At 45.4% G+C, this 11,569-nt stretch overlaps 1 protein-coding gene across 2 annotated transcripts in view; it reads right to left on the bottom strand.

Moving 5' to 3' along the window:
• Positions 1–11,569, bottom strand: part of Dusp22 (dual specificity phosphatase 22) — a 49,487-nt gene that overhangs the window by 3,907 nt on the left and 34,011 nt on the right. For both annotated transcript variants that reach the window (XM_021215612.2, XM_021215613.2), the window contains exons 4-5: positions 10,524–10,573; positions 1,456–1,530 (exon numbers count right to left, since the gene is read on the bottom strand). In XM_021215612.2, the coding sequence (XP_021071271.1) occupies positions 1,456–1,530; positions 10,524–10,573 (125 nt within the window). The remainder of the gene's footprint in view (positions 1–1,455; positions 1,531–10,523; positions 10,574–11,569) is intronic.

Here is an 11,569-nt window from a genome sequence, read left to right as displayed (position 1 = left end):
CAAAAAAAAAAAAAAACTGGCACATTATATACACACACACATAAATCTGTGTAAATCAGCAAAACACCATTCTTAAAGCCACTGAAATATCTCCTCTCCTTTTTTGCTTTTATAGGTTACTTGCTCGTGGCTTTTGGGTGTGGCTCTTCTGTTACTGTACCCTGCCGCGGCTGTCACCAGCATAGCACCAAGACTTGCCACCTCATATGGCTTGCGCTGCAAGGGTGGGTACCTTCTCTCAGTCAAAAGACTTATTACACTTTCAGCTAATTAATGTCACACATCACTCAAGACAGAGGGGAGACGATCAGTCTCCGTTCAGACTATGGCAGAGTCCTGGCTCCAGCATGCTGCAAGCTCTTTATTACCATCGCCAGTGCTAACACTCACCTAGAGCTCCCCAGGAGAAGATCAGAGCACTGTACAGACCTTGCACTTACTAAGTATGCTGGCTTGCCTTTCTTGTCATTGTGTGTGCTAGTGTGCATGTACAGTTGTCCTTTCTGCTCATGGGTCACTGGTCCCAGCTCACTGTGGACACCAGAATCCATGGTGTCTGTCCACAGTCTTATAAGAAGGGCACAGTACCAGTGCTACCTGATATATCCTACCAAGTGTTTTCACACATCTGTGGGTGACACTGTAGTGCACCACAATGCAATGCCAGCACAATACTGTTATCCTACATTGTCTGAGAAATCAGGACAAGGAAAAACACATACATGTTTGGTATAGATATACTTTTCCTGGATATTTTTGATTCATGGTTGAAATAATGGGTTTGGAACCCATAGATATGGAATGTTGACCTTCCATTGATGATAAAAAGTGGGTCGCTGTCAATAAAATACTTACTTCTAAGTTTGCTTGGATCACTTTAAAGTAAACTTCTAGAGCCAAACACACCCAACAAAAGCCGCAATGGGCAAGTGGAAAGAAGTTTGATATTATAGAAATGTATCTCTAAGCACCCACGGTTGCTTCCAGAGTGGGTAGGAGGAAGCAGGACTTTGGGATGATCATCATGGAGCCTGGTATGAGCTTAACAGGACCAGCTGACACATGAAATGCCATGCTAGACATGACAGTCTTTTGTTGCCACTAACCTTGACAACAACCTCTAGACATCCTAGCAGTGACCGAAGCGCAAATAAAGGCAAAGCCAGTCAGTTTTCTTCTAGAAAGAGGAGTCAGGGAGTCCTGAGGAGCAGGGCAGCAGTATAGCATGCATGTGAGACACTGCTGCAGCACCACGCCTGCACGCCTGCAGCCATGACTGCTCATGACCGCTATAAACTCTAACTCTCTGGAACACTGAGCCCCCATGTAAATGCTTCTTTTCATACATTGTGCTGGTCATGGCATTTTATCACAGCACTAGAAAGGCAACTAAGAGAGCAGGACCTCAACTGGAATTGAACTCAGGACAACAAACTAAGCAGGAGTCATACATACCAATGTACAAGACAGCCCTCACCCTGGAGTCGGCACTCATGAATGAATTTAATGCTTTCTTTGAAATGTCTTGTCCTATGAAATAAAAAAAAAGTAACAGGTAACATTTACTGTTTCACATCTGTTTAAAAGAAGCCACTGCTGTGATTTCCTAAGATGACTGGAGTCTGCCCATCAAGAACCAGGCCAGTCTGGGGCCAGTGCTGCCTCAGCCTTCCACGCTCACTGGTGGGCTGAGGTTTAGATGGTCTCCAATCGCCAGAGTTTTATCTTCAAGCCATCCCTGAATCGGGATAAGGATTTCGAGAGTTCCCCGCTCAGTCTTACCACTCAAGTGCTATATGCTGCTGCAGCTATGGGGAAAGGGACTTTCAACCCTGTTCTGCCACTCTGTGTGGCATTGGAACCATGGCTTAGAAAGCAAGGATGATGGCTCATAGAGGAGAACTGACATGGTATCAGTGTGCTTTGCAAATTCTGCAGTTTGCAATGATGGTGATCATCACAGTTCTTTATTCTGACCCTTATCCCTTTGGGTCACGTTTTTCTAGGCACTTGTTGAGCACATAACTATTCAGGAAAGCCACTGTCAAGTTCCCAGGCAATGTGTGTGCCTTTTACCACATGGACAGAGATTTGCACTGTAGCGTGTAGCAAGGGAAGGTTGTGGGGTGTAGGCAAGGAACCTTTTACCAGGTAGATTAAACCTTCAGATGGTTTCCAAAGCACTGAAACTTCCAAAGCTGCCTACGTGCCCAATCACTTCTCTACAAACACTGAGTAGTGGCCATTTGCCGGGGTTATGATAGGCTGAGAGACAAGTGGAGAGGAATGATTCTCCCTGCAGAATGACAGCACAAATAAAATGAGTCAGAATGGAAGCTCAGTGGGGTTATGCTGGCAAGAGGTAGTAGGATGCATTTTCAATGATGAGTGCATACACAACACACACATTCATGCTTGCCAACAAGTGTCACTGCAAGTGGAGATTTCAAGTGTACCAACATCTAAGGACACCTGACTGCTACAGACATCTCTAGGTAGCACAGCACAGCACAGCACAACATACCACACCACACCAGTTTCTGGTGATTTTTTTTCCAGGAAAAAAGACTCCTAGATGTAAACACAGGACTTGGAGAACTAAAGTGTTGTTCGGAAACAGCCAATGGCAGGCAAGACCATGTCCTTGCCAAAACCCTGCACCTGGCAGCACTTATACTCAGGATCCAGGTGCATGACCTGTGGGAGGGGCAAGTGCAGGAACAGACTAACAGCTGACAGGAGCATGATGCTGCGGCATGGGTTGATGCAGTGGCATGGGTTGGAGGGCTGCAGTAGAGAGCAGAGTTTCTCATGCTACAAGCCAAACCAGCCACCTGGATGCCTCTGACCAAGTTCCAACACCATAGCAATCCTGGCGAGGACACTGATTCAGTTGTAGGCAGTTGAGCACACAGAGAAAGAAAGAGAGGGCTCTGGGAGAGGAGCTCTGTAAAGTTCTCCCTTTCTGAAGAAAGGTAAGTGCTGCATCTAGCCTCTAGCCTCCAGCAGACAGCTACAGAAGTCTAAGAGCACAGAACTCCAGGATTAAGTGTGGCAGGCTGGGAAGCCAGGTTCCCACAGGATTCCAGAGCTTTGCTGGCAGCCCTGGGAGAGCCACTCGCAGACTACTCGGCAACATCTCTCCCTGAGACACCATCAAAGCGATAGTCCACTGACAGCCAATGCCCTTTTCCTTGTACCAGCACCTAACTGAGGGACTAAAGACCCAGGCCACCTCATCTAGGTACAAAGCATCCTGGGATGGCTGGTTTTATGTAAACCTGATATAGGCCAGAGTCATGCTTGGAAGAGGGAACCTCAATTGAGAAAATGTCCTCACCAGATTGGCCTGTGGGCAAACCTGTAGTGCGTTTTCTTAATTAATGGTCGATGTAGGAGGATTCAGCTCACTGAGGGCAGAGACACTCCTGAGCAGGTAGTCCTGTGTGTTAGTCAAAAGCAGGCTGAGCAAGCCATGAAGAGCAAGCCAGTAAGCAGCATTTCTCCATGACTCTGCATTAGCTCCTGCTCTGACTTTGCAGGATGATGGATTGAAAGCTGTAAGATGACATAAACTTTCCTCCCCGAGTTGCTGTTGGTCATGGTGTGCTGTTGTTTTTACAGCAATAGACCCAAGACATTAGGCTCCAATCTGCCTCATGGCTTATACAGCGGTTTCCATCCTCCTTGGAGGAGACAGAGGGTGGACTCCAGACATCACACTTGACAGACTCGAAGGTCATTTCAGAGTAGTTGAACATCAGGGGATGGCCGGATGGCACATTCCTTTGCCCATAAGTGTGTCCAAACTGTGGTTGTCAAGGGTGTGCTGGGGTCCCTCTCCCACTGCAGGTTCTACCTGTTGGTAGGTTTCCTTCTGGTTGGGAAATTACTAGTGTATAAGCATGGACAAGGAAAAGAACACTGGGGTCACAAAAGCAAAACCAGCAAGCAATGAATGAGAGCCGCCCAGGTGAAGGAAGAAGCCACAGACTGCCTCAGAGCAGTTTGCAATGAGCACGGTGGTGCAAAAGCCAGCTGAGCAGCTCTGAGTGCACACAGGACTCAGAGTCTTCAGGAAGTTACTTGGTCTACAGGCTCATTAAGATCTTGCTGAGAAGTCAGGCCAATTCCTCTACTGTGGCCTCGGTGGGAGCAACTTCTTCTATCTGTTTTTCAGACCTGCATGTCCCAAAGTCACACACTATGAAGTCAGGCTTCCTATAGACTATGAGGCAGAACCTGGATTCAAGAGCCGACTTTGCCGCATCTGGATTGAGCAACACCCAAACCTGTACTGAGCCCACAATAGTGTGTTGAAGGAACATTTGTTCCCCCGATAGCCTTTGCATCCTTTGGTTTGCGTGTCTGTATGAGATAGAGGCTAGATCAACAGTGACACACAGGATGCTGTTTCTGGCCACCACCATGCTGGGGGCAAGGACTGTAGAGTCCCAGGGCAGGCAGCTGTCTCAGTCTAAGACACAGTAATGCCTTGGGAGGGCATGTAGAACTCCACCATGAGACTTGACTCAGACACAAAAGTCAGGCACAAAGCCAAGCCAGGCAGGCATTCCTAGAAATGCCTTTTACAAGAAAGGCCAGGAGGTGGGCTGGCCTAACGCTGCTCTGGTTTAAAACTGGGTGTTGCAGAGAGAGGTGTGTGTGGGTTATTTCCAGGGAAAAAAATGACATAAGTCCAAGCTCTGGTCACTAAACTCCTTCCTCCACAGTGGGAAATACCCACCGTCTGGGTTCTTTTATTTTCAACTCTAGTCTGAAGCAGAAGCACAGATCTGCAGCCGCATCCCACCACATGCTGTTGACATGAACACCAGTTCCCTCTTTGTGTTCTTCGTTTGGTTGGCAGTTACCCTTACTTCCACACAAAGGCATGTGTGACAGGCCTGTCTGCAGCAGGAAGCATGCCCACAGGTATACCATACTCACCCAACAGTACATAGGGTGATCATATGAGCTACTGTCAGTGGCCCTAAGAGATCACCTCAGTGGTGGTGGGCAGCTCTGGTAGAGAGACATTTTTCACGTGGATTAGGCAGGGAACCCAGTGGTTGTAAATTATCCTCTTGCTTTTCAGAGACTAGTTCCTCAAACACCCACTCTCCATATAAGAGGCTGAGAGTGACCACATGGGTCTTGCTGATCTTCTGAGAGTTCACTAAAGGATGGTGGATGGATAGTGTAAGCCACACCACATGACTGTCTTATGTGGAGACTTCTTGCTCTAACACTCATGGTCTTAGACACTCTGATCCCTACTGTGATGTGACAGAGTCCTTAGGTTTGGGGCTTTGCTTACTGTAGTAGAAACCCAATGACCTGGCCACCTGGAATGGCAGTGGGCCTTACTACAAAGCCAGTGGTATCAGATGAGGTTTCACTGATAGCAAACAACACAGAAATACAAGATGTGTTTCCTCTCCAACAGAATCTAAGTGCATATAGAGAAAATCCCACCAAAGGCAAGCACCTATGGTTCTTCTTAAAGCAAATAGGTAGAGCACTCTCTGTTGGGAGATTCTTCTTAGGGCTGACTTGGTCCAGAAACCCCAGGCTCTCCTGCCCGTCTCACAGCTAGAGCTCTGAAAGCAACCCCAGCACCAATCACCGGCAACTCACAAGTCAACTGTGAAGGATGTTCTTGTGTTACCATACTTTTCATTGTGCTAGATGCATTCATTTTAAAAAGATAGCTTAGAAAACAAGAAAACAAAACCCCTTTAACATGACATCATTTCACAAAATAATTTTTTTTGTTGTTGTTTTTTCAAGACAGGATTTCTCTGTATAGCCCTGGTTGTCCAGGAACTCACTTTGTAGACCAGGCTGGCCTCGAACTCAGAAATCCACCTGCCTCTGCCTCCCAAGTGCTGGGATTAAAGGCAAGCGCTACCACCGCCCGGCTTCAAAAGAATCTTTTAACTCGAGGGTATCAAGGGCAGTCTGAGACCAGAGGGCTCTCGCTTGAGTGGAATGATTGCTGTTGTGGCAAACACCTATTCGAGTTCTCATTAACCCCATGACCAGGAGAGCATCGCTGAGGGATGCAAAGACCTCAAGAACCTTCTGCAAGCACAGCTACAGGGGTGAAAAAGCTTACCTACCTCTGACCTTGAAAAATGGCTCATTAATAAAAGAAGTAGAAAAGAGACAAATGAAAGAAAAGTGGAAGACAGACAATATTCACTCCACTAAGATAATACCAGCAAATGATATGGTGGTGATAAGAGCAGGGCACTCCCAATGCCCCTACAGAGCTCAGTGTACTCCCTACACTGGCCTCTCCACAAGACCTCCTAAAACAGAGACCTGCTTGCCTGTGGAACCACGGATCACCACAGAGAGCACCATTATAATGCAATGCTATGGAGCCCAGAGCCTGAGCCAGTGCCCTCAGAATTCAGAGAACAGAAAGAAAAATTATCCACTAAGTGCTGCTTGGCTACAAACACCAACTAACTCTGTAATAAAAACAAAATAAGCAAATGCAAGTGAATGCCGAATCTAAACATCTACACATTAGCATTCCTTACAGGAACACAGAAACAATACATCTTATTTTACAAATACTAAAGAATTAACAAAATACCCAATTCTATACATCATCTCTGATGAGATGGTCAGATTATTCACTGAGAACCTATAGAGAAAACAAACGCAAACCGATTTCATGTACTAAGCTCCAGCACTGGCCCCCAACACACTTAACACCCACTCTAGCATCTCTTATTACGACAACATCATGCAAAACACACCACACTAGGGTTGTGAGGTTATCGGGAGACGGAGAACTTGAACTTTTCTATTTCCTGACTTGGGCAGGCTAGGTGGCTGGGGGAACTGAGCTAACGTTCTGCGCCTGTGTTATCTCAGACCAGCTCTCTGCACTTCAAGGTCAGATGGGGAAGATTCTCTAGGATTAAGGCCAAGACAGAAAACCAACTCTTCTGCAGTTCAGAGCAACTGACGATCAGGTAACTGAAGTGTCAAAGGTCACCCACCTCTTACTAAGCATAACCAGCCTAAATACCTGCCAGTAGTTGCCAGGCTTTGCCGAGAAAGAAATATTTAATGTTTATAGCAATAAGCATTCTACCTCTGAATTATGTTCCCAGCCTAATTTACAAAATAAAGCATTTCACCAAAACTTAGAAATAGTTTTAAAAGTTACTATCTATGTTTGAAGCAGTAAGCAGTCCAGATTTCCAGGAGTTGTTTTGTCACTGAAGAGCGGGAGCTGGGCATCAGAAACTCAGTGTGGTCAGATGAGAGACTGCCTGTTGATAAGCATCAGGGTTACTGAGAGCAAGTTTTATAAACTACTGACATTTTCTCTTGCTTTAGTTACCCAAAGCACTGAGAATTATCTTGGGGTTGGAGTGATGGTTTACTCTCAGTAGCTAGGGCACTGGCTGATCTTCTAGGGGATTTAGGTTCAGTTCCCAGTGCACAACACACATGGCAGCTAACAATTGTCTGTAATTCTAGTTCCAGGGCATTCAAAGCTATCTTCTGTCCTCTGTGGATTTGCATGTTCATGGTACACAGACATACAAACAGGCAAAATACCCATACACATAAAATTAAACAATTCTTTTCTTAAAAAGATCTATGTTAAAACATAAATACATTTAAACAAAAAGGAGCACTGGTCCCTGACCACCTGTATTAGTTGATACAGAAGATGAAGGTTCACTGAGAACTCCAGTGTGCTGTGAGCCGTGAACGCAGGAGACTCGAAATAAGCTGCATCCGATAGAGGCAAGCGTTTGATCTGATCACTGTTAGAGTCTGAGTGCCCCTTCCCCAGTTTGTTTATCGGGACCTTAACTCCTAAATCCGGCAGTACTGGGAAACAGGGCCTGGTATGTAGTCTCTGGATCATGGAGGTAGTGTCTCCATGACCACCTCAAGCACTTGGCTTCCCTTCCACCTCCTCCACACACACACCCGTGTTGCTTTCCCACCACAGCATTATGGAGCTGTAACCAGTCTCTCCACAGATGAGGCAGCCTGATCTGGGACTCCAAGCCTCCTGCACTGTGGGGTCAAACTTATTTCCATTCTGTATTGATCATCCAGCCTCAAATATTCTATTACAGCAACAGAAAGTGATGAAGACACTCAGACATCTTCACTGGCAACAGATAAATAAAACCTAACTGTTACCAAAACCTATCTCAATAATCGTTCCTGTAACTCTGAAGACATCTACTATAGCAGAAATAGACTCAGACTTTGAAAGTGCCTAGAGTTCACAGAAATATGCTCATGTAGATCTGGCTGTGCCATTCCTAATACTAAAGATGTGTATTTTCAGATGAGAATTGAATGTAACTAGATAGAATGACCTGACACAGTAGGTGAGACTGGCTTGAAATCTTGGACTTTCTGACACTTGCTTGTTCTGTTCACTTGTCCATAATGTAGGACAGTGATGAGACCGCTGTTATGAAAGATGAAAGCAGCACTTAGCACCTAGAAAAGTCTTTAGCAGCTCAGGGACCAGGAGCCATGTGTCCTGACAGCACACACCCAGGATAAGTCCCATCTAGATTCCTGACAGTCAGGTACTGACACATTCAACAGCATCGTCGAAACTTGGTTGTCGATGAGAGCAAATCAGTCATTCCAAAAATAGTCACCAAAACAAGGGTAGAAGATTGCTGTGGTCTTCGGAGAAAGGCAGAGCCCCACTTCCTTCCGCAGGGACCATGCCCTTCCAACCACTTCTGTTTCTTGACACGACTAGTAACCAAGGAAGTTCTCCAATGTTGCTGTTTCTCCTTCCAGATGAGACTACTACTTTGTTTTCCTAGTAAAATCTCCCCTGTCACTTTCTCAGTCTTAAAGTCTCACCTCTCTGTGAAAGATCAAGAGTCTAGGTAGAGACCGACCCTGGCCCGGGCAGAACATGTCTGTACCAACTTCCCACTTCCTGAATCCTTTCCTGGTCTAACTTTATACCTCTGTCCCCTGTCCAACTACCCACTGACCAACAGACCTATGCCACCCATCCTGCAATAGGTAGGTCTGTAAAGTCACAGCCTAACCCATGACCTCTCTGCTCTCTGGCAGTGAAGACATAGGGTGGCTGACATTCCAGCATCTTTTAGAGAAGCTGGTCAGTTGGGACAGAAAACAAGTATGTAGTCTGCCTCACTGACATAGAAGATTTGTATGCACCAGCACTTGCACACAGTGGGGGATGAACCCTGTGGTCTTCTAGACTCAAAAAAACCATTTGAATCTAGAGTGCTTCTCATGAGAACACCAGCACATGGATCCAGGAGGGCTGTTGCACTGGTCCCCAGTATCCAGGCCAGACAGCCAGAAAATCAGAAGCTAGGGATGCATAAAGCAATGGCACGCCTAGCATCTCTGTCTGCAAGGGTTAAATGCAAGCTTGGGGAAACTTAACACCTATCCATACTGGGCCTAATTGAGACCAAGGGTGCTTGTTGGAGTTATAACTGGGTCTCCAAGGCTCCATCCCATCCTATCAAGGCAGCAATACTGCTGTAAAGGTGAGCTGCAACTGTGAGTCCATCTTAGCTTGTTAAAACGACAAAGACAACACTGGGAGACAGGCTGGTGGATAAAGGTGCTTTCTTTATCCACCAGCCTGATAAAGGTATAAGCCTGAACCTGAAACAGATCCTTGGAACCCAGAGTGAAGAAGAAAACTGACTCCTGTAAGTTGCCCTTTGACATCCAAATGTATATAGCATGACGCACATGCCCATTCATGTATACATGGTCTTCAAGTGCTCCCATGTCTTCATTAAGACAGAGCCTCTCATTGGTCTGGATTGCACCATGCAGACCAGGAAAACTCTCCTATGAGTTTCCAGAGATCCTCCCATTTTTGTAGGCCCTGGGGATCTGAACTCAGATCCTCAAGCTTGCAAGGCACACTTGAGTCCATGTGTGCGGAAGTGAGAAGTTTCTGACCAGTGTATTCTCCATCACCCCTCACCTCAGTTTTTAAGACAGACTCTCCCTGAATCTGGAACTCATTAATTTGGCTAGACTAGCTGAGCAATGCACACTGAAGATTGATTTATCTCAAGGTCTCTAGCCCTGGGTTGCAGATGTGCCTGTGCTAGACTTTACGTGGGTGCTTGGGTCCTGAACTCTGGTCCTAGGGCTTGCAGAAAAGGCACTTTACTGACGGAGCCTTCTCCCTAGACTTAAAAGGCCTTTCCTGTAGACATCCCAGCCTCCATGAGTCACAGCAGGACTGGAAAGTAACAAGGTGTCTCCAGCCAGTTTGACACTGGCTTCTCCAGTTTGATTTCTGTAGATCCCCCTCTCTCCTCAGGGGAGCAGCTATGTAGGGACACTGGCAACTCCCCCTTACAGGGCTTGCTCATTTGCCTTCAGAGCCCTGTGTTTGCTTTTCATTTGGCTCAAGAACTGCTGGAACACACACTGCACTTGCTTTTAATTTCTCCTAGAAATACAGAAAAACAAAACAAAACGCCAAAAGAACAACTTACAGGTTTTGAGATGGTGTGTCTGCTGCTGGAATACACAGGTATTTAACTCCCTGTAGAAAGATGAAAAAAAATACATAAATAAAACTAAAGAAGATCATATACAGTGGAGTAAAGTATTAAAAGGAACCATTTACTCATGTCAAAAAAAAAAACAAGAAAAAGGAGAAGTTATTATTATTTTTTTTTTTACTCGTCTTTTGTAGCCTAGGAGCTGAGGAAAAGCTCTTTAACTGGGGTTTCTGATTCTTTCCCATGGGCATGACAATGTTCATGCTTTGGTTTGCAAGCAGCATATATAACAAATTTAAATACAATTTGAGGATCCAAAAATAAAAAAAAAATCAAACAACAACAAAGAAGAAAAAGAGTTGGGCACGCTGGTGTCAAGGTTCACAACTGTCCTCTTGGCACTTGCTTACACACGTTCTGTGTTGCTTTTGGATCCTGAATATCCCAAAAGGAGACAGTGCTGGTCAATACCTTCAAAAAGGCTTGAAGAGGAGAGCGATGTCACGCCATAGCCTTCTATGTCACCTTAGTGTTGCAAGAATCACAGTTCCATTACCAGGCTCTTGAAACCTGGAATCAATGGGCTTGCTTTGCGGAACAACAGTAAAAATTTGAGTGATTAACTAATGTATTTCTTTATTACTCTTTAATTTGAGGGAAAAATCTTTAGCTAAGGTAATGATTCAAAATTATCCCAAACTTAAGTCTTATAAAAAGAAAACAGGCTGGCTTATTTCTGTACAAGAAAGACAGACACTATAGTTCTAAAATCCTCAATATCAGTCAACAAAGGACACACAGATCTCAACGTTCTTGGCAGAGAAGCATGGCAAAGGACAGATGAATCACTCATAAATCTTCTGGATTTGCCAACTGTCACAGACTCTTGTCACCTCATCTTGGACACCCAAAGACAACTGACTAGTGTGAGAGGCCAGCTTGATGACCAATAATCAATAATGATGCAGATACAGCCAAGTCCCCCTGAGAAAGGGAGTTACAAAGCCACCTGCTTTTTTTTTTTTTTTTTTTTTTTT

The sequence above is a fragment of the Mus pahari genome, chromosome 16 (genome assembly GCF_900095145.1).
Source record: "Mus pahari chromosome 16, PAHARI_EIJ_v1.1, whole genome shotgun sequence".
Lineage (NCBI taxonomy): Eukaryota > Metazoa > Chordata > Mammalia > Rodentia > Muridae > Mus > Mus pahari.
Note: the sequence above shows the minus strand (reverse complement) of the source record. Positions and strands in the feature narration are given on the sequence as shown.